General features: G+C 41.5%; 1 protein-coding gene across 1 annotated transcript in view; it reads left to right on the top strand.

Moving 5' to 3' along the window:
• Positions 1-23,037, top strand: part of PNPLA7 (patatin like phospholipase domain containing 7) — a 131,980-nt gene that overhangs the window by 64,403 nt on the left and 44,540 nt on the right. Inside the window, exons 21-26 of the mRNA XM_026113824.2 lie at positions 164-224; positions 1,828-1,977; positions 10,198-10,261; positions 11,734-11,902; positions 12,634-12,816; positions 13,415-13,533. Coding sequence (XP_025969609.1) covers positions 164-224; positions 1,828-1,977; positions 10,198-10,261; positions 11,734-11,902; positions 12,634-12,816; positions 13,415-13,533 — 746 coding nt within the window. The remainder of the gene's footprint in view (positions 1-163; positions 225-1,827; positions 1,978-10,197; positions 10,262-11,733; positions 11,903-12,633; positions 12,817-13,414; positions 13,534-23,037) is intronic.

A 23,037-nucleotide genomic window follows, 5' to 3' on the forward strand; every position in this document is an offset into this window, starting at 1 on the left:
ACTAGGTTGTTTTTTTTTTTTCTATTAAAACCTCTCTTCTCAGTATTCAACTTAAGGTAATGTCTTACAAAAGCTTGGAAGTATCCATTTAGATACACTATTTTTAGCACATCCTGTCTAATTATTTTTTCCCCTTTTCTATTTTTCTTTTCTCCCTTGCTAGGTTGTGACTAGACTTATTCATTTGCTGGGTGAGAAGATTCTTGGCAGTCTTCAGCAGGGAGGTAAGAGTCATTCCTGGACTATTCCCATTGATTCTGCTGCTTCCTTGGAACTAGATTTACATCATTAAATCCAGAAACAGAAAGCATGTACTTAAAAAGAGTTGGTCCCTAAATATTTTAGCTGTGCTCACAAGAGAATGGTGGTTTAGTTGTACAAAAAATGTCCAAAAAATGTTTGCCTGGAGCAGCTAAGTAAGTATGGGAGCGGAATAATTTGCAGCTGAGATAGAAAAGTACTGCTGCATATGTGCGGTGAAATTTCCTTGAAGTTCATTGTGAGAGAGCTCAAAAGGGAGTATCAGAAATAGCAGCTACAGTAGTCTTAAATCACATAGCGATGCTGAATGGAATCTGCATATAGGCTGACTTAATATGTCTGTATTTGCCTTATCTTAATGAATTGTCTGACAGCAAGCCATTTGTTATTTATTGGCTTTTAAAATTCGCGTGTGTGGCAAAGGCTGAAACAAAGTAAATTTACTAAATGAGTTAACACCAAGAAGAGTAAAAAGCTGTTTAATGTTCTATGTAGGACTGTTTTAGAGGATGTGAAATGAATAACACAATTGCTGAATATATATGAGAAAAGTTTATCTGATGCTTCTTTGTGTCCTGCAGTGTACTGTGCGGTGGATCATGCATATAGACTTTGAAGGAGTTTTTGTATCAATTACAGCATATCAAGTACTTCCATAAGTCCATCTCAAATTCATCTTAATGATACATCTTAGGCCTTTTGCTGGATGAGATGGATGAGCAGGATGTTAATTTTTAACTTGGGTGACATTAAGTTTATTACATACATATGGTTGAGGCAATAGGTGCTAGGAGCAAAGTAAAGTTGTGTATGAGAAGGCTTTTTTTAAAGAGAAAGAAGATAATATTAAAATAAAAAGATTGACTTATAAAACACCCCTATCATTATTCTTTTTCTGGGCTACGCTTAATCAGTCTACCTTAATATATTGGAGATGCTTCCACAGCTACTTTGCAGCTACTTTAGAAGTTCCAGGTTTATTTTAATACCACTAGGCACATGTCTATGAAGCTCCCCATTTTCCCATCTTGGAGAGGAATGAAAAGAGGTGGAGATATTCATTCTGTATAGGATCTTTATTTGTTGAGCAGGTATTTATTTCTCTGATTAGGCATACCATTAAAAAAAAAAAAGAATATTAATTTTTGGAATATGTTGACCATGAAGATGGGTTTTGTTATTTAAAATGATTCTTCTCTTGGGGTAAGTTAATGCCTGTCTCAAAGCTGTGCCAGTGGTTCAAAGTGCCCTTTTGTTCCTTTCTTAATAGGTCAAGTAAATGCACATTGCATTTTACCTGTTCCTGTACTCAGATGTTTTTAACATCACCTAACCTTTACCCACACCTGCTCTGTCAGCAACGGAAAGTTGATCTTCATCCTGTTATGAATGAAATATGTGGGAATTCTTTCCTTTGATGTTAAATTGAGGATGTTACACTTAGATTAACCAGTTCAGTGGTATTTTCCTTGCTGCCTGGCAGGTGAAAACAATGCTCTCTGAAATGAAATGACATTTAGCTTTCTGGGTTGGCTAATGACAATATTTTTTAAATCTTCTGAGCAGGTTATCCTCTTGGATTACACACCTCGAGTAGCAAGTGGGATGCCGGAAACCCTGCCAGCAATCTCTCCACAGTAGCAATTATGCCGGTGTCTGAAGAGGTACCACTTACTGCTTTTACTCTGGAGCTCAAGCATGCGCTCAGTGCTGTGGGTAAGAAGTTGTTTATATGTTACTGCATCAAGAGAAGTAAATGTTTCTTATCTTTTCAAAAAAACTTAGCCAAGTGTACCTGTCAATAAGTTAGAGGTGGATTCCTGCTGCATTTGGAGGGGGGGGGACAGGACTGTAGAGTGGTGCTCAAGATCAGACTTTTTTCATAATTTCTTCTTGTATAACTCTCTTGCTGCTTCTAAATCACTCTCTTCCCATTCCTATCATGCATTTAATTTCAGTGGATAAATTCTGCGATCTTAATGACTCTGAAATATTAGCTGATTGACCTGTTGTGTGCCTCTGCCCTTGGCTGCCGTCAGTACTCCTAAGACTGCAGGCACTTCAGTGGACAAATCCCACCACCAGCACACCGTTCTCCCAGTGCCTGTTTGAGAGTCTAATTCCATCTCACATAGGTGTGAGACTCTCAGTCTTTCCCAGTTGTACAGCTTGATCCAGCAAAGGATTTCTCATGCAGTTGTCCTTTGTTGAGGTAGTATAGTGAGCAGCAAGCATAAGATCCGATCATAAAATGGCTTGTGGAGGAAAACCTGGTTGCCAGCACTGGAAATCCAAACTATCTTATATTAGGTATTCAGTTCAGCATGCCTTCAGTTCATTCTCCATGCTACAGTTTGACACTTCCTGAACATCCTCCTCACCTCATCATACACTATGGCAGATTTCTTGAGTTAATCTGCTGTAGTTCTTTGCATTGTTAGTCTGCTTAATACTTATATATATATCTCATATAATAATAATATATATTTTTAATATATATAATATAAGCTTACTGCTTATTATTTTGAAAAGTAAAAGTTATACGATGTTTGTAGTGTGACCACTTCTATTTTTTGATATTACCTTTCTTGACCTTAAAGGGTGTCTAGAGCTGGTACTTATTATTATATTATATGCTTTAAAATTATGGCCGAGCAGCAGTAGGAAGATAATGTTGATGTTTGAAACCAGAAGGACAAGTTGCCAGGTGTTGAGGTTTGGGGTATCTGAGTTCCACCAGACGGTGACCATCTTTTCTTTACACTCCTGAGCTTAAAAAGAGAACACTAAGTCCTGAAAACTTGAAGCTTCAGTCATGTGTGGAGTTTCTGAAGCTCTTCTCTTCCCGCTCTAAAAGTGAGGACTGTGAATATTGTATGACAAGCTCAAAGCCCAGGACAGGTTCTGTAAGCTATTTGGGGGAGGTGGAAAGGGGGGCTCAAGACTGCGGTCAGAGTTATAAAAATTTTTTTTGTAATACAAGGAGCTTTGAAATCCACTCAGCTAACATCTGAACTTATACTAGCTATGAAATGTTAAGAGCTAAAATATGAAGTTGACAGATTCATTCGGACTCTTTCACCTTTTGAAATGTAAATGCAGCTTTTGGTGATTTGTCACAGTGACTATGAATTTCTGCACATTTTAAGATACTTATTATTTTGAGAGAGATGGCTGAAAAATTAAGTTCATAACAGAACATAGATTTTAGCCTTAGCTATATTGCTAGTGGGTACTTATTATGGATTGTTGCTGGCTTGTTAAGACATGTGACAGCATGAAACACTGTAAAACAAACAAAATTTTAGTCTGTGAAAGGGCTATTCATAATAAAAATATCTTGTCTAGTCGAAAGCACCCTGTAACAAACTCTGGGTTTTGTTTTGATCACGTGGCCTTTCCTTGTTCACCCGTCTCTTGTCTGCTTCTAAATTGACAACTGTGTAGTACTTGGCAGCTATGGATGGTACTATACAACCTTGGCATCTGAAGTTCTTGCAAAAATGGAGCAGACGGCTGCAGTGGGAAGAGGAAAGCGTTGTGTGAAAACACATCTAGCCATATGGTTCAAAACACAGCTGGTAGACCAAGTTCTTAGCTCACTGGCCTTGATAGCTCTCTTCATCAGGTCAGTCTATTGTTTGTTCAGCCCTGCAATGCTTGGGAACGATGGTTAACCATCTGCTGATGGCCTACTGTTTGTGTTTAAATGCTGTATAGTTGCGTGGTTTTTTTTTTTTCCATGCAGCCTATATTCTATTTTTTAGCAGTAGCAGCATCCTCTCTATTTTTTGTAGATTTTGTTTTCTTCTTTATGCTAAGACTATAAATTGTTTGGATATTCTTTATCGGTGCATGGCAAAGGGGTCTGCGTGATACGCCAGATGGTGCTTTGCTATGTGAAAAGGGGTTGGTTTTTGGAAGGATCTTCTTCCTACTTCTCCTGTCAAAAAATGAAATGAATAGTAAATTCAGTGCTGTGAAGCACAGTTTCAGTTTACTTTTAGACTGTCTTGGTATTCACTTGGCCAGTTAGAACTGTATTCATTTTACATATGGGAAAATTAAAACAATATGTGAAAAGACTTGTATTAGGTCTTCAGTGAGCAGCTGTTGTGTTGGAGCTTCATGCCTCTGCAACCTGACAACTAGCATTTGGGTTTTTAGTGTGAACTATGATTGGACCTTAAGCTTTATGGAAATGGTGAGAAGGGGTTGTTGGCTTGTTTGTTTTTTTCCTTTAAGTATATACTTGGAAAGTCTTAATTGAACATCTTTCTCCTAAGGATATCTGTTTCAGTGCATATGTTAGTAATTTTGAGAGCAAGAGGTTTCTCTGTGTAGACTTGCTGCTATTCAGTATGTTTTTGTTGTTGTTTGTCCTTTCTCTCTTGTTGTTTATTCTCTGTGTTTCTTGACTCAAGGCTTGGTCTATATTGTTTCATTGGTCTGAGCTTGAAAGTATGTTCCTGAGCAGAGCAGGGTAGCATGGTAGGTATGAGTTTGTATGGGGTGGAAACAGTTGTTTTAGCTCTCTAGTGCACCTTATATATTGTTTTAGAAAATTCCTTACTCCTCCTGTTAATATCAAATTAGATGAATGTTGCAGTGGTGCCGAGATTCCCCTTGCTGCAGACTGTCCCCTGACTGCATGAGGCAGCCCATACTGTAAGAGCAGAAACGTATTGTTTTCCTCAAAGAACTTAAAATCCAAGCAGATTGAGGACAAGAGGGTAGAAGAAACTAGGACAAAACACAAAAATACTGAGATGATTGCAAGAGCCATAATGAAGTCGTAAAAAAAAACATGCTGCAAAATTAGATGAGTAGTTTCATTTTTGTTTTGTTTTGGTTTTTTGTTTTTTTTCCCAAGACTGGCATTAGAAGGGTGCTACCAGTGCTGTGAGTTCAAGCTGGTTGCAAGTAAAGCTGTTTAACAGGGTGGTTTATTTTATTTTATTTTATTTAGCTTTAAACTGTTTCCATCTTATTAAAGGACTACAATAATAATGACAAACAGAACATCTCAGTCTTAGAGCAGGGGTTTCATGACACCATGAATTAATATAGACAGTCCACAAGAGCCTGGAAGTAATTCAGAATCTCTTACTCTTTTCAATACTTTTGCCTGTAATGAGGCAGTCAGATGAGCTTAGTCTGGAGTTTAGGCTGCCTTTAAACAGCTTCCCTGGTGGTAATAGTTACTATCTTCCCCCGAATGGTATTGGGTAGTGAGCAGCAGGTCACCTGAAGGAAGGATTAGGAACCTAATTTGAGGATTGACTGTCCAAAAAAAATTACAGGGTCAAGACCATTTTATCGAATGGGTTTTTGGGGGAATGGTTGTATTCTGGAAACAGCTTGCCTGAACGAATTCTGGCTTGGACCACAATGCATAGCAATTCTCAAATCATCCCAAATCTCTGGATTCTGGGAGACAGAAGTAGCAAAATAGTTTCTTTCTTAACTGATGCTGTCAGAACAGGGTTTATCGGTTTGCTTGGTTGTGGGCAGGTTGAGCTTGCGTTCTGTGTGCAGGGAACACCGTGTGCTGTACTGCCCCAGCCGTTTTCACCCAGCCTTACTCCGCCAAATTGCTCTGGTTTCTTTGAGATTTGGTGTCTGCGGTTTGTGATAATGCTTCAATTCAGATGTCGTTTCTGGACTCTGTGATTGTACCCTAATTAAATCCAAAAGGATGTTCATGTTTCCATGGAGTCTGTTCTGTTCAAAAGCTGGACTGCAGAGCAGTTACTTGATAATGGAGAGAAATAACTCAACATGAACCTGTCTTCATCGTGAGAAAGGTATGATTGTAAAATATGGTCTGAGTATTGAGGAGTGAGCAGGAGAGTCTGGCAGGTAATAGTGAATCAGAGACATCTTCAGTGCTTTCTTATTCAGTTTGCATGTGTGCTTCAGCATAAAAAGCCCTTTATTTGAGTCTTGGTCTTTGGGCCTCCAAAGGAAGAGGACTTGGAATATAGAACTTTAAAAAAGCAGGGACAGCATTTTCCACTCCTGAACTGGAGGGAAAATCAGCAAGTTTTTTTGCTGTGTGAAATGACAGGTTAGGTTAACCAGGCCAATGAACAGCAGATAAGAGAAATCTCAAACTAGAGAAGGATTCTAACACCACGTGTGTCTCTATCCTGCCTTTCTGCTCTTCAAAAAAATAAACTTTCTTTTAGTTTCTAAAAATATGTAATGTATTTGAAATCTCACTGAAATACCCCTAATAATAATTTATTGGGATTTTTAATGTGCAAGTCTGCCTGAATTTCCCTTCTTTACACACAAATTAGATTTAAATCTTAAGTGTTTTCTTTGGTGAAATGACTGTGGTACCTGGAGCCTGGCACAACGAGGTGTATGTGTTTTGCTGGGCAACATCTTCTGACACTGGGACATCAAACCCTTTTTAGCAGTTCTGTCTCAATACAGAATTTTGTAGAGTTCTGTTAGGCCAAATGAATGTTCTGATTTGATGAAGTCCAGTTAACTACTTTTACTGTGATAAATCTCTTTCACAGATTTGTAGTTCTGTCTTGCAAAACGGAGGAGTTTGGGGTTCCCATTTAGATGCTTCACGAGATTTCCCAGCAAATGGTAACAGCAGCTCATGATCATTTGTGCATGGGGATGCATTAGACCACTGCCATGCCTTGTCTTCTTATCGGTGTGTTAAAGTGCCTAAAAGCTGGGATTCTGAATCCCAGTGGATTTGGAGAAAGAAAAATCCATCTATTATTGGGCTTGTAAAAGTCACCACCTCTGGCTTGAGAAATTCGTGAACTGCAAATTGCTGGAAGCTTGGAGACTGTTGTGGTTTCACTTGCTCCAATACTCTTGTCTAGGCATCTGCTGTTGGTCACAGTCAGAGGCTATATTGGGCTAGATAAATATTCAGTGTTACCTCATATAACCTTTCTTATGTCCTTAGCTTTGAGTAGTCAAAGAGCCAAAACAGAGTAGTCACTGCAGGCAGTGGGTGGAGGATGCAAAGGCGTTTTCAGTGTGCTAATTTAAACTACAGATTGCTTGTGAGGCTGGTCTTAGGTGTAGAGAGAGCGTCACCAGATGCTGATATGTGTTCAGGATGCAGTAACGCATCATCTTGGACGTTCTTGCTGACCAGTATGGCTGTATGAAGGGTATGTACTTGAGAATGATTTTATTATTCATTGCTCTCAGCAGTTGAGTTTAAATAACACTCTCGGTCATTCTGGTTTACATGCTTGGGAACGCATATGTTGGTGTTCTTGATCACATTAATGAAAGGGAGGGTTATTTAATGGTTGGTTAATTGGGTGCTTGCTGGAAATAGGATGAGTAGAGCAGATGGCTGTTATTTCTGAAGCAAAGCAGAGTGGATTCAATTGGAAGCATCCTCATGCTCTGTGCTGGTGCTCTGAATAACGGGCTGTGAGACTTGGTCCCGCACGACTGCTGGGGAGAGGGGCTGCCGAGCAGGCATCTCCAAAACTTGCATATTGGTGTGCCTACCTGTACATGCTCGTTTATATTGTGTGTGGAGACTGCTTCTCTTTCCAAAGAGAAAAGTAAGATGAGTGGATATGATTTTGAAAATCAGAAGTCTTTTCAGGTTCTACCGATGCTTGATGGGGAGAGGTTGTCCCCATTGAAGAGTGGGGTCTATGCGTGAGGCAGCTGTTGTCCTGACTGATGTAAAGACACACCCCAGCTCTACAAAATCTGCCCTGGTGTTGTGTAAAAGGTATTCTGGTTGGTTAGTTCATGTGGCTGGTTTGCTCATGTTTAATGGTTTCCCCTTAGGACACGTGCCCTTAGTGTGACACATCAGTGAGGTGCTGCCTACGCTCCTCTGGTGAAGTTCTTGTATCTTAGTGATCAGGTGCTGGGAGGCAGCAGGCAAATAAATGCGAAGGTGGAGCACTGTGTTCCCTCCTTGTCATTAGCATCTCTCATTGTACATTTTTATTTTATTTCCTTAACTCATTTTACATTTCTGGCTGCTTGCCTTTGCCTACTAAACTTCCACCACTGTCATAAAGCTTTGCAAGTCGCATATCCTGGAAGAATATTTGGTCTAGATATCACTTCTATTTTGTTGAGAGCTTTGACACATTAATGAACACAAATGGCAACTCTGGTGCTGAATGCTTTTTCAAAATTTACCTGCCCTTTCTCCCATACTGTCTTGATCGTATGCAACGTCACAAGCGTTTCTTCTGGGAAACCTCTCTCGGTTCCACTGCCCCATCCAAAGCTGTATCAGCCCAGCTGTTTGTGAGGCTGAAAGGCGAACCAGATCAGAGAACCAACTCATGTTAAAAATCATATGGTAAAACTCCCCAAAACCTGGGTCAGTTCCCTGCAAAGTGTGCTACCAGCACATAGAGAAGAGTGGTGCAGATGCAGCAGTGAGGGGCAGGTGAAACTGGTACTGCTGTTGAAGGAAATGCTTAGCAATTAATTGCCTCTCTTTTGGGTCTCTTGCTTTCATAGAACTCAACTGTCAGAAAATCAATTGCCATAGACTTTATCTGAGCATGAGGAAATTACTATCTACTCTCAAGTCCTCCTGCTTTCCATGCTTTCTTACCGGCTTTACTTTTTTGCATTGAAATCTTCTTGGCTTAGTCTCTATACTTGTGGGCTGTTTTTGTCCATTTTTGTTTGCTCCTCTTTCATTACCAGTGTAACAAATGAAGAGTAAACATTATGTGGTTGCTTGAAAATACAAGAGTAAAAGTCAAAATTTTAAGTTCTGGCCAGGCCTAACACTCAAATATGTTAAATCAGAGTGTGCTCTTGGCAGGAGGAATCGAGCATTATGGGGGAAACATGGTTGACCCGGAGGGTCAGGGTGGACAGCTCTAGGTACTGTATTTGATTTTTTTTTTTCTTTCTTTTTGAGCATGTAAGGGTAAAATTGTGACCTTTTATCATGCTATTCATTCATGGCTTCTTTGTTTTATGGCTTCTAAATACATTAGGCTGTGCTGTTCTTTTTTTAATGCCTTAAGAGACCACATATGATAAATTGTTTTGTTATTTCATACATGATTTTTGGTTCTTGTATTAATGAAAAAATGGACTATGACATTGGGCAAGCATTAATACAAGGAAACTGTTATTTTAGGTTTGTAAATGTGAGGTTCTCTCTCAATATGAGACACAATCTTTTCTTTTGGCATGAGATCAATTCCTTAAGTTTCTTTTCTTTGCTTTTTGTATATAGCTGCAGTTGTTCTGCAGCCTCCACCACATATGGCATCTATTGCTGCTGGTAAAACCAGACTTGCTAAAAAGAATGGACTAAAATGTCTGCAAGAAGCTGTTTGTCATGTTCTGTGGCAGATAGGTGTGAAAGTTTGACTCCATAGTGGAAGTACTGTGAGTTGGACTGTGTCCTACAGATTTGGGAGTCTTTTTGTACTTGGGGGCTGGTAAGCTGCTGGGGTGTTGAATAAGAAGTAGTGCTGCTAGAGAGCTTCAGGATTCATCTGTGGAGTTATCTCAGTGCAGGTTGAACAAATGTGTTTCAGTAGGTCAAAGAAATAGGGGGGTTTGCTTGTTACATTGAAGCTAGATTGCTAAGTTCTCTATGGGCAGAAAAGGTATGTGATATGCTGAATATTCTGTTTGGGGCACAAAAATTTAGCTGCAGTAGAAACTCATCCTATGTGAGATGAAGGAATGCGGCAAAAGAGAGCTTGTAGGCTGGGACTAATGCGTTAGCAGGACTCTGGGAAGATGCAGAATGGGAAGATACTATTGCAGGTAAGTAGGAAAATCTTTATTTGGACTGTGTGCCATCCCTCTCCTCGAAGATAACTCTAGTCAGTGCACTTATGCATTGTTACAGTGGTATAACTGCATTTTCTTGATATAACTTGTCAAGATCTGAATGGCAGGTGTTCACATATGGGCAACTTTTTGTTCTTCTAGGTCCTGCGTTGCTGCTCACAAGTGATAACATCAAACAGCGGCTTGGTTCTGCGGCGCTGGATAGGTACGTGCCTTCCTTCATTACTACTTACAGAAAGACACAGAAAGATACTATGCTGGTCTTTCCAATATAGAGTGTTTGGGAATGAAACCCTACTTTCTAATACTTATTGCGCTCTCTGATTAAGGTGTTTGAGACTGATACTTCAAGAATGTTTAGTTCAAGTGCCTGTTTTTTTTTGCTTTTTGTTTTTTAATCATACTCACTTTTTCACTTGTGCAATTAGAGAAGCTGAATTTGTCCAAGTGGGCATTATGTATTCATTCTTAGAGATGTCATGGAAATTTTTAAGTTAGGCAGCACTGCACCCTCTTTCCTCTTTGTGCAAGTATTTAATGGAGGAGCAACAGTGGAAGAATAAAGAATGCATGAGCCTGGAAACGTGGGCAGATGGGAGAAATTTCTTAGACTTACCAGTGACAAATGGGCTAAGTCTTGCTTTCATGTAGCTTGCTTTCATGTAGCTTTCATGTAGCTTCAAGCACATATAACTGTTTCCCTTATGATGTACTGAATATCTGTACTCAGCTTATCTGTCCACCTGAATACAGAACTATAGCTGAAGTTGCTTGTAAAGTAGTAGGGTTTTTTTAAAGGCTCTTCAATAATGGCCTGCTGTGTGTGCCTTGGCTCTGGAGTCTTGCAAATGCCATTGGTCTGGTAGCTCACAGGAGTGCCTTCCCTTGACTCCCAAGAGCATGAAAACGGTGCTATTTGTAAAGCCTGATGAGAGAAGGAAGATCTTGCCTGTTAAGATCTTGGACAAATCACAAAGTTTCTGGAACTTTAGATCCTAATTCATACTTCATGAATATTCCTGTCTCTCCTTGAGCCAGGTTCTGGTCCCCTTCTCCCTAAGCATGCACACACGGTCAAACTTCCGAGTTTCTTACCGCACGCCCCCAAACTCTCCAGTCAGAGTACCTCGTGGCTGTCTGAAGTGGTCAGTGTCTGCAACCCAGTACTGACTAATTTAGTAACTCTGAAATCATCCTGCAAGACAGCAAAAATGAAGGAGGAGAGCTCAAGAAAAGAACCGTAATGTTAGATTTGCGTGGAGTCTGTCCGTATGTTGAGAGCGACTGGATTTGTACTTCATACCAGGCTTGCAGAATAAAGTAATGAAGGGGAATGGGAGAAAGTTGCCTGGCTTCTGTTTATCTTACAGCTTGTTTTATTCTACACACAGAGTTGACTGTAGCAAAACAGCTGGGTTTTTAGCAGAGGATAAAGGAACAGCTTATTTACATCTGTGGGAAACTGATTTTTAAAAATTGTCAAATTCAAGATACTGTGGGACAGACATGCTGGATGTGGGGATGGCAGTGAATGAGGGAGAGATGCAAGTCTTTGCCCTCCAGGTCTTGTGTTTGACCTCTAAGATTTCCCTGTTGGATTCACCCCTTCACTTTGGCAGGAGCTGCAATATAAAACGCTTTTTTTTTTTTTCTTCTTTTTTCTTTTCCTGTTCCCAGTATCCATGAATACCGACTGACTAGCTGGCTGGGACAGCAGGAGGATATTCACCGTATTGTGCTCTACCAGGCAGACAGCACCCTGACTCCGTGGACTCAACGCTGCATCAGGCAGGCGGACTGCATCTTAATAGTAGGGCTGGGAGACCAGGAACCGACTGTTGGAGAGGTGTGGCAGCAGCTTCTTCGCATATTTGCAGTGTTAATAGTCCAGATCAAAGAAGGCTGTTTCCCATATGAATTTTAATATCTGCTGAAGCATGAATAATGAAAGCATTCTGAGAAATGCGTGTTATAAATAGAAAAAGAGTTAAATGAGGATCCTCCAAAATAGCTAAAAATACTTCTGCATAAAACTTGCAAGGATTTTTCCTCTGCAGAATCCTTCACATTTTAGCCAATGGCAAATGAAAGAACAAATTGCTTTGAAGCAATACCACATTTCTGTCCAGAATTTCTTTGCAGGATCTCTAGATAGATGGGCAAAGTCTTTTCTGCCTAGATGGAATTCATGCTGTGTGCCCTGGAAAAGCTAGATATAAATTGTATTGTATGAATAGTTTAGTGTATGTTGATGCAAACTGTAAGCTGTATTTTCCCCTCCTACTTATTTTTACTTTTCATATTTGATTACCAAAGTTTTTAGCCAGGCACGTAACTCCTGCAAAGGCTGAAAAAAAGAGTCCGTGTATTTGCCTAATTCAGTCTTCTCTGAGGTTCTTAGTGTGCATGTTTGTCTGCAGATTCAGGTGTAAATACAGGTTGGATTGCACCACAGAGTGTGTGTGTGTATATATATCTATATAATGTTTTTCACAATACTATATTCTGTTAGATTGATGCTAAAGCAGTGTAAATGCCCGATGCCCTGATTCCTTTGGTGTGTGTAATGTGCTGTAGCTGGAGAGGATGCTGGAGAACACAGCAGTTCGAGCCCAGAAGCAACTTATCCTGCTCCACAAAGAGGATGGGCCTCTCCCTTCCCGAACTGTGGAATGGCTTAACATGAGGAGCTGGTGTTCTGCTCACCTTCATCTTCACTGTCCCCGCAGAGTCTTTTCCAAAAGAAGCCTGCCCAAGCTGGTAAGAGATACCTGCTTTGGTGGCTGGTCCTTTAGCTGTGCCTGTAATGCTTGTTTCAAAGGTAACCTGGCATAATATTGCTACGTGGCACTCGGATGTGCAGCTGACTGTTGCACAGATACTGTTCTCGTAAATCTGGTTGACCTCAATTTATCACACAAAAAATTGGAGATAGGGGTTCACATCTTCCTTAGAGCATTATGCATGCACCTTTTTGATATACTGAAGATAGTAAGTATTATCTCATGGTCATATCAATAGGTGTAGAGTTCTTCTCACTGGCAGGATCCCTGTGCTAGAGAAAATCATGCTAAAGATAAAGCAGAGCCAGACTGGAAGTTTCCCAGTAATTTTAAATCCTTGGCCAAAAAAGATAAATACCTCTGCAGACAGTACTGTACTCTACTACTATGAAATTCTCCCCACAACTATGAAAGTAGGAGAGATGCAGACAATCACTGGAATTGTTTGGGTAGTTTGTTAGCCTTCTCTTCAGCTGAAGTACAGCCATCCACTCCTTAACAGCATGTTGCCGGGTGCTAATGTAGACTCTAAATTGCCTTTAGAATGACCATCTTCTTCCTCCTCTCTTCTGCAGATAGAGATGTATGAACGTGTATTCCAGAAACCACCGGACCGCCACTCTGACTTTTCTCGATTAGCTCGTGTTCTGACCGGCAATGCCATTGCACTGGTCCTTGGAGGTGGAGGAGCAAGGTAGGTCCCAGAACACACTCTGGAGTCTACTGCCAAAGATCGTGGCCTGCTGGTATATGCCTGGTGGCTTCTGCTGGACAGGCTGACGCATGGCTGCCAGATCCTACAGCACCGCTGCCACTAGGCTGTGATCTGCATTGAATTTTCAGAACAATCGGCATCCTGTAAAATCGGCACTATTCTGTGAGCAGCATTTGGGGGAGAGACTGAGGTGGGGCTTTTGTTCCACAGACTTAACCCACTGTGTGGATTCGTGCTTGGATTTCTGCAGAAGCAACACGAGTGTGTGTGACTTCTTGAGCCCTCTCATACGTTGTGCTTAATACCAGGAGATGACCAAGGCAATGCAATGACTCTTCTTTTCTTGGCCGACAGTGACAAGTTGATCTTTTTTTCCCATGGATTCTTATATTAGAAAATGGTTCACAGTATTTCAAAGGTCCCTAAAGTTCTTCAAAGCTTGGACAGCAAGAGAAATTATGTCCTCCAATGGAAGAATGTTCTCTTCTTTATAATAGGCCAAAACCCCAGGTATATACACACTTCTGAGAAGCCTTACTTTACACAAAGGTATTATCTTTGCAGGCACCGGGGCAAGAGCTGTGCTTGAGCCCTCCTATTAGAATTCCAGCTGACTTCCTAGTGATCTTTGGAAGTAGATTATTACTGACATTTTTCTCTGGCATTTCTTTTTGCTTTGAGTGTTTTCTGTTGGGACAGACACAGAATTTAGTAGCCCTTTGCCTCAAGAAAGCTCCGTCTTCATTATCTTTGTCACAGTGTTCTTACAGCCCTCCTTTAAAACGGCGCTTTGAAGCGCTGCTCCAAAAAAAAAAAAAAAAAGAGAATTCTTGCACATTCTGTCGGCCTATTTAAAACCATGGAAATGCCACATTTTTGTCTTTGGGCCAGTGCGTGCTTTGAGGGGAATATTCACTACAGTGAAGGTTAGAACTCCTTTGTGACAGCTCGTTCTGATTAGTCACTTGATGCTGCGACAGCCAGTGCTTTGGCTGTTTCTTTGAGTGTCTGTAAAGATGCCCTTATCCTGCTTGCTTTCAGTTTCCTCACCTAAGATAATTTCATTATTTCATTTCTGAGATAAGTACTATCCTGTGGAGACGCAAAGTAAAGTGGGGGAGGAGAGCTGCTACTTAATCTGGGTATCTCAGGAGATTTCTAACTGAATGATGCAAGGCACTCTTTCTTTCTTCCTTTCTTTTATTTTTTGTTACAAGCTATCTTGTATCTGTCTTTAATGAAGCCTGTGTTGCTCTAAAATATGTGCACTCCTATATTTCTGGCAGCACATTTGGCTCATCCCCTTCCTTTCTTCCTTCTGTAAACACCGCTGTAATTTTTGCCAAACTGTTTATTTTTTGTTCTCCTACTTAATTTGCAAGCTGCCACCTGCTGATTTTCAAGAGCAGAGGTAAGAAAAGGCAGGCTTATTAGAGCCTGTTTGTTGGTCCTGTGTTGTCCTACTCTGCAAATCTGAAGCACTGCACTGCTACTGTGTTGTGTTTAGGTTTTCTGAAGGCAAACCACCCACTTAGCAATGTGACCATGTCCCATTAACCATTAGTTTGCCCATCTATGCAATATGGAGGACTTTTAAGAGGATTAAATGGCAGAATGGATAATGGATAAATACGATACTTTGTTCCCTGAAACCCTATTCATGGTCCAAAGTGCTGCCTCTGGGGTTCAGGCTGGCACATGGATGGCGTGTATTGCCTTTCAATGAAATTGTATGCTATTTCTGTATTTCAGTCATTAACTTAATTGTAATTAGATGAAAAATTTGGATATTTTTAAAAACTTGTTTTCAACGTGAGAATATAATTAAGAATCTTGGGAAAGGACAAAGTTTTCCTGAGCTCTGTTTAAAAAAACAAAAGCCGATTTTATCTTTTTTTTTGAAGGTTCATAGGTCAGAGTAGGTTCTTAGGACCCCATCTCTACTGACAGGGAGACTTAGAAGAGATTGTGTACTAGGTACTTATAATCATTCTGTGATTAAAGCCCATCCCGGCTACATATATCTTGATGGGTGGCTGCACAGATGTTTGTTAATTAATTTAGCCTTTGGATACTATCTGACATGAAATATCCTCTTACCGTTTCTAGAAGCATGAATCATACTGGTCACAAAACCCAAAGACAGCTAATAAAGTTACCGGATGCTGGCTGATGGTTATTTCTGTTAATGGCATTGTGTTCTTTGACTCCAGTAATATCAATTATTTAGTTATTTCTGGAATGTTTGTCTGGCTTCCCAGTGACAGTCAGTTTGGGAGGTTTTACCAGAGCAGCTTCCTGGTAATTATCTTTGTGGTTTGTCATGACAAAAGGAGCATAGGAACTCAGGGTTTTCTTTCTCTTGCGAGTATAAAAATATAACAGATCAAAGTGATACAGTTCTAAAATTATAGTATTTTGCTTTTGTTAAGTACTAACTTAATTTCAGTTAGAAACATTATGGAGTTTGAGGGAAGGAAAGGGGATTTTAGTGTAGAAAAATAATACCTTTCCGTGCAATCTGCTTGCCAGAACAATGAGACATCAAACTGCAACAAAGGCATAAACCCTCCCATAAATCATTCTCATAAGCTTTAGCCATCCCACATACAGCCCACCCTTTCTTTGGTTTTCTACAGTTGTCTTAGCAAAGCCGCTTGAAAACTGAAGTTTATGGGGAGTAAATAATTAATGGAGAAGATCTGGGAATGGCTATAGCTTTGGAGAAAAAATTGGGCATGATGTCTCAAAAGAGTGATTTAAGCAATGTTGATGACAGGCTTTGATTATAAGGTCACTATTCTAGAGTGAATTTGGCCCAATGCGCCTGTTTCACAGCAAGATCTGGGAATGCGTCTAATAGTGAAATATCCCAATTTTGCTGCTCTCTGTGCATATTTGGAAAATACAGAGCTCTAGACCTTAATTCTGTTTGGTTCTTTTGAAAAGAAGCTTTATCTCTAGTACTGCACATCATACAAGTACATGAGGTGCATAAGATGCCCTTATTGGAAGGGAAAGATCTAAAAAAAAAAATTAGATGGTCTATCTAAAATAAGACATAATATCCAGCTGCAGATCCATGCTGGGAATGCAGTTGGGGCTGGGAACGGGCACTCATGGAGCCGGCACGTACTGCCCTGCCTGCACCGCGTGATGTAGCGGCGGACGGGGCTCTGCGGCACTCTGCGCCTTTCGCTCCCCTCCGCTGCGCTTTGCTGGAGGCAGAGCACTTACGCCTTCCCAGAGGAACTGCTGTTCAAGGATATTTGGAGATATTTCATCAGGGCATCTGTTCTTTGCTCCTTTTTTTTCCATTTAGCTTTCTCCTCAAACTTATTATTTCACCTCAGTTCTTGATACGTCAGATAGCTTTTTTTCCACTGTTTTTTCTGCTGACTCCAAGGATTTGACTCAGATTTGTGCCTCTTCATTTTGGGCAGTTGGCCCATTTAATTAACTCTCCTTTTCTGCCTTTTCTTCTTTCTCTTCAGCATTGGCCCACTGGAAGAGGAGGATAAAAACAGCAGCTTAGGAGAAGCAAATTAGGCATTTCTCGTGATGGGCACGTATCTGTGTCTCTCTGAACCTGCTTGTTGCCATGTCCGTCTGGCTAGTTGTGTGTTCCCGAAGACTGCGCTGTATGCAGGGTACTCAGATTCTGTGTTTTAGAGAAGGCCAAATGTGCGGGTGCATTTGCCACCCAGGAATTTATTAGCTGCTGCTTTGAGTCGGGGAACTCTGGGATGTGCTGAGCCAGACTTGAGTCTCTGCTCCTTAAAGCCTGGCATGATCTTCTGATTTGATGGGTTTACGCAATGAATAAAAAGACGAGAGAGTGCCTGAGAGGCAGATCTCGTAATCAGTTCGCTCTCAGGAAATCATGTTTGCCTGCTTACACCCTCCGTGCTTGACTCCAAGACCCCTGAACCACAAGGATAAAATTTGGAGGCTTTACCGTCTCTGCGTCCATTATGGTTGGCTGTGACTCCGGTTCGTTCAGGAAAGTCCGAGTAGAAATCTGCTTATCAGTATTGTTTACTTTCTCTGCCATGGGCCACTGATCCCTTGGCATTGCCGTTCATCGGGAAGACACTGAGCTGGAATTTGTTTGTGCTTAGTCTGCGCTGGGACGAAGACTTCCAGCACATAAGTAATCCCTGGCATAGTCAAGTTGGGCAAAAGGTCCCAGATGGTATAAGCAGTCAGGATCACTGTTGCTTCACTGTACTTTTCCTTGTAAAGGACCCTCAAATGAAGCAGGGTTAGAGGAAAGATGTACAATGTTTTTCTTTCTCTTGGAAATTAGTAAACCTCAGAGGGACCCTGGGCTATCAGCTCTAAAGAGAAGGAAGAACTGTTTTATTTTTTTGGTTTTGGTCCCCTTGTATCTGGGGTTGAGGCCTCCACCATAGGGGGAAAAATGGCCCTAAAGACCTTTCCTTCATCCTGTGTGAGGCAGACCCACCCACAGAAGTGTTAGGTTCTCATTTTTCTCCTCTGTTACACGTTGTGAAATTCCCCTGAGATTTAGAAGGTATTCCTTCAGATTTGGGATCCTATAGAGACATGCATGCTATTTTACCGCTCCATGAAAAAATCCTTTCGGAGGCTATATGGATCTTAGATCTTTGTTGTGGGGAACTCCTTCTACACCTTTGTCTTCCAAATTATTATTTGATTCTGCAGTTGGAAGGCACCAAGGGATGTATAACTTGCGTTGCCTGGTGTATATGAGTCAAGCGTGGAGAAGGTAGGACATGCACATGCCCACCTTGGAGTGTGGTGGATGCACGCTTCTCCCAGTGCAGATACAAGTAATTTCATGTTCAGAGGCTGGATCCAGTGTGGCAGTAGATTGAGAAGATTCCCAGTTATCACCGTGCCCATTTGCACTTCTGAACCATCACACTAGGGAAGGATTGATAAAGGGCTCCCAACATAACATGAGAAAAAACTTGAAGCAGTCACTTGAAACAGCCTCCCCTCAGGTAGGGGCAAGCTGTCTCTCAGTTCTGTCTGTTTCTGATGATAATTGAGCACAGGAGGTGCTTCGTGGTTACCTTTGTATTGAGTTGCTTGATGCTTCCTACTGTATAGGAGTTTGGCATCTTTACTCTGAGAAACTTCCATTTCTTCACTGCATGTTGCAAATCTTCACTCTTTGGCAAGAGGTGCACTGCAGGCAACAGCAAGTGTGCTTTCATCTCCTGTGAAATTCTCCTCAGCTTTTTCTGAAAGCTATGAAATCACTGTTTTCTTTCCTTTGCTTGAATTGCATAAGGAAATGTTGATAAGCTGCCAAAATTAATAAACATGCAAATACTCAGCAGCATACGTGGTCACAAAAGCATATGTGAGCTGTTGAAACAGCTGGTAAAAGGGAAAAAGGGTATGGGCTGAGTTCCTACTGGTCCCAGCATGTCAGCAGGCGTTTCTCTGGGAGCAGCACCTGGGGCAGGAACTTCTAACTGCCCCTAGTAGAAGGGGGATAAAGAGAGCTGGGCCAAATCCATCCAACTCCCCCTCGATACCCTGACCCTGGCTCTGAGACCCTCCCACCCACCAATGCCCCAGCGACCTTCTCCTCCTCTAGAGAGACAGCATTGCAGAGCTGGGGATGAAGGTACTCAGGGTTACTCGAAGCCTGTTTTACACCAGGGAGGTTCTGAGAATCCATGCTTAGATGTTGAGATGTTGAAGAGTATCAAAGCAGATTTCTGGTTGGTCTTACTGTGACAATATGTGCCAAGAAAGTTGTCAGAAATACAATCTCTTCTTCTAGGGGGCTGTTATTAACTATACAAAAGATCAAGGTCAAATGGCACGCAGGAAGGTCAGGTTTCCAACACTGCTGCTGCTCCAAATGTAGAGCAGACGTGTTAGACCTCAGCCTTCAGTATGTGGCGGAACCTCTACAGAAAGAAAAGCTGGAATTGGAGGTGAAAACGATGTTCCAGGGACAGTCCTCTGGGTGGACAGTTTGCTTATACAATACAGACATCAGATGTGCTTGTCAGACCCACGTGCTTTTTCTGTTTGATAGCTTCCTTTTCTGTGGTGCAGATGATAGCAGCGTTATAGTTATGAAACCCTGATGTTCAATTTTGGACAGTAACAGAATCTCCTGGGGGAATTGCTTGAAGTTTTACGGTACAGGTGCTTTGGATTTAGTTCCAGCATTTAAGGAAGATTAATTCTTGTTCCTCAGCTAGGACAGATAACCAATGGTATGAGGCTCTTTACTCCTATCAGCAAAAGTGTGCGTGGGGAAAAGTTGTCTTAAAGTTACCACTGCAAAGGTGCAGTATTTGAAATGGAGATGGTGGGCTCGTGAGATCAATTACTGGGCTTTAAATGAGGGATAGTAACTGGAAGCATGAAGAAAGTTACCTTTTTGAATTAAGCTTGACTACAAGCACCCTGTTCATGTGTGCTAGAAGAATATGGGGGGAAGTGATGGGGAAGTTGGGCGCAGAATTTGCCACCTGCGTTCAGAAGCTGCCTCCAAAGCTGTGCGCTGAAAATACTATCAGTCACAAAGAATATAAACCAATGTTTTTTCCCTGTGGGCTCCTAAACTCATTCATCGTAGGGGTTTACAGACAGGATGAAAGAAAATCACGTGGGAATTTCCAGGACTCTTGATGTTCCTCGCATGAGTTGGAACATCAGTACAGGTATTCTGGTTCTTTTGCTGGGTTCAAAACTTTATACAGACTGATTCTGATGAGGGACGTCCCTAGGTGTAAGGGATAGGGATTTAAGGAGCCCAATTGCAGTGGTATTACCAGTTCCTTGTGTTGGAGAATAAACCTACTGTTCATCTTAAGAGCTTGCTTAATAAAATCTTCTCCATGCTTCCATTCCTATCTAGATCATATTTAACCTTCTTGTCTTTTTTTTTTTTTTTTTCTGGGCTGTGTCTCTGTTAATCTACAGATCTTCTGTTTTCCCTTTCTTGGCACATCCAAGCCCTGAGATTATCCAGATTCCTTGCACCCTGTTCATCCCGCTGTCATTCCTACTTGTTTTCTTTGCATCTTCCCCTTGTCCCTTTCCCACTTTCCATTTCCAAATCCGCTCTCAAAGGACTGATTGCAAAAAATGTAGTTTGCCAACTGTCTCTACGAGACTGAGAAGTGTCCTTATTTGTCAGCTTCAAAGAAATGCACTCAGCTTTGAAATAACCCTCCGCAGGTCCGGCGGTGGGCTTTGGGGCTGCGCTGCGCTGTGCTAATAGATTACTGGCAGCAAAGCATAAGGCTGCTGTCAGCGGTTTGTAAGGAGGCACAGGTATCCCCTTGATTTGTTATCTGTCTCACAGTATTTAATATTCACAGTAAACAGAGGGCTGGCAGCATGAAAAATGTGTACAATTGCGATTCTAACTCTCTGAAATATTAAAAAAAAAAAGTCTCATAAAAGAATTGTGTTGAACTAAATTATGAAACAAAGTTCCCAGTGAAATTACTTTGTTTTTTTTTATTATGACCTTGGCTAGGATAGTTCCAAAAGAGCAACAGCCACCTCTTTCTGAGGTGCTTGTGCTGTCGTGAATTATTGCAGCTTTTGAGGGTTAAGGCGCTGAGGGAATGGGCAGTCAGGATTTCACTTGTTTGTATTCAGCTCTTGACTTAGCGTAGGCTTGATGCTTATGTGGCTTTAGATGCTCGTAACTTGTGTTCCTCTTTCGTAAAACGAGACTCTCGCCACCTTCGCTTTGGGATCTGGCAGGTCACCCTTTATACAATGTTCTCAAGCCCTTACGTAGAAGAGAAGTATAAATTATTACTGCTCTGAATCATTTGATATTTTAGGAGGGTGTTGTTCCCTTTAAAAGCAATGGATTTATACCCTCATCTCAGCGAGCTGAATGTGTCTGGAGGATTTGCTTGAAATCCGATATCCAGCCCAAGCATTAGGATGAAGTTAACTCTTGTTTGTTCCAGCGCTCAGCAATAACCAGGCTGCTGGTAACCCCGTTCCTGTTGGCTAGGTCCGTTGCCAAGATGTAGTGAACGTGTTTCCTGGGGCTGCTGAGATTTTTAGAGTGTTCTTGCCCATTTTGGGCCGTATGGAGCCCTAGTGAATTGTGCCGAGAGCTGGCTCAGGGATCTCTCTGCCCGTGGTGTAGGAGAGGGGCTCTGAAGGAAGCCCCCAGGTTCCTGCATAGCTGCCCCCGAGACCAAGGTCCTGAGATGGCATGTAGGGAATCTGCTTTCCTGTATGATAGCAAAACAAGTCTTGGAGAATACGTACCACTAAAAGGATCCCATTTCTTATCCTGCTGGTGCTGTTAGGGGTGTCGGGAAACAGAACTGAAATACAGTAGAAACTGGAAAAATGCTGCTTCTCTCCCCTTGTGAACCACAGGATGAGGCACATCCCACCGCCCTTGCAGTCCGTTACTTGCCCTAATGGTTTGTAAGGCAAGATTTCCTATAGTCCAGAAGTATCAAAATGATATGAAAGAGACAGTCTGCTCGAAGACTTGGGAAATAAAACTGAATATCCTGAAATACCCTTTCTCCAGTTCCCCTTCTTCAAAGTAATCCCTTTGTACATCAAGCCAGGTCTGAGGCTTTGGACCTGTGGCAGGGCAAGAAGTTAGCAACCTTAAGGTTAATCCTTGTGATCTTTGCGTTTGTCAGCCTGCAGTCTTTGCCCTTTTTCAGGTATGGTTAGCTTTCTACTCTGCTAGGTGCATTTCAGAGAAGGGGAAGCTATTTGATGACCACTAATGTATTTGTATGTGCGCAAATAGATATCTATCTCAGCACACAGTGGAGTGGTAGTTTTTCTTTATTATCTCTCCTTTTAGCTCAGGTGGATGCATGGAGACTTTGGGGCTTGGGATTATTCATACAGATATTTGGAGAAATGGCCCAGTACCCTGTGTGTTTGTGCTTCTGTAATGAGTGGAGGATCCATGGCTATGTGCAAATAAACCAGACCGTAAAACAAAAACCGAATTTTGGAGTCAGCAAAGTGCTTAGGCTTCTAGCTTCCCAGTGTATTTCAAACAGCAGATTTGATTTCATTGGGATATGCAGGAGCCAGAATAGCTAAGAAGCTTTTAGACTCTTTGAATCCAGGCCTTAATGATAAAATTGCTCCTTTGATGAGGTGTTTTGTTTTTGGTGCTGTCCTCTCAGAGAATTGAGGAGAATGGTAAGGAAGGTGGGATCTGCCTCGGAAACAAAGATGGTAGCTTATGCTTGGATACCTGATTTGAATCTGATCCAGATCAGTCCTGGACTCTTTCTGTTTGAACAAACAAAGCCAAGGTCCTAAAAATAAAACAGTGCAATTTGAGCCTTTGCTTACGTTAAGAAAGCCTCATGAGACGTGGTTGTGAACTTGCAGTGAAGGCTTCAGACTTTGTTTGCAAATGGTTGGCAATGTACTGCACTGTAACTGCTCCTAAGAGGCTTTGCTTTGATTTCTTCAGGGACGGTGCATCTTGTGTGTTGCCCGAGT

The sequence above is a fragment of the Dromaius novaehollandiae genome, chromosome 20 (assembly GCF_036370855.1).
Source record: "Dromaius novaehollandiae isolate bDroNov1 chromosome 20, bDroNov1.hap1, whole genome shotgun sequence".
Lineage (NCBI taxonomy): Eukaryota > Metazoa > Chordata > Aves > Casuariiformes > Dromaiidae > Dromaius > Dromaius novaehollandiae.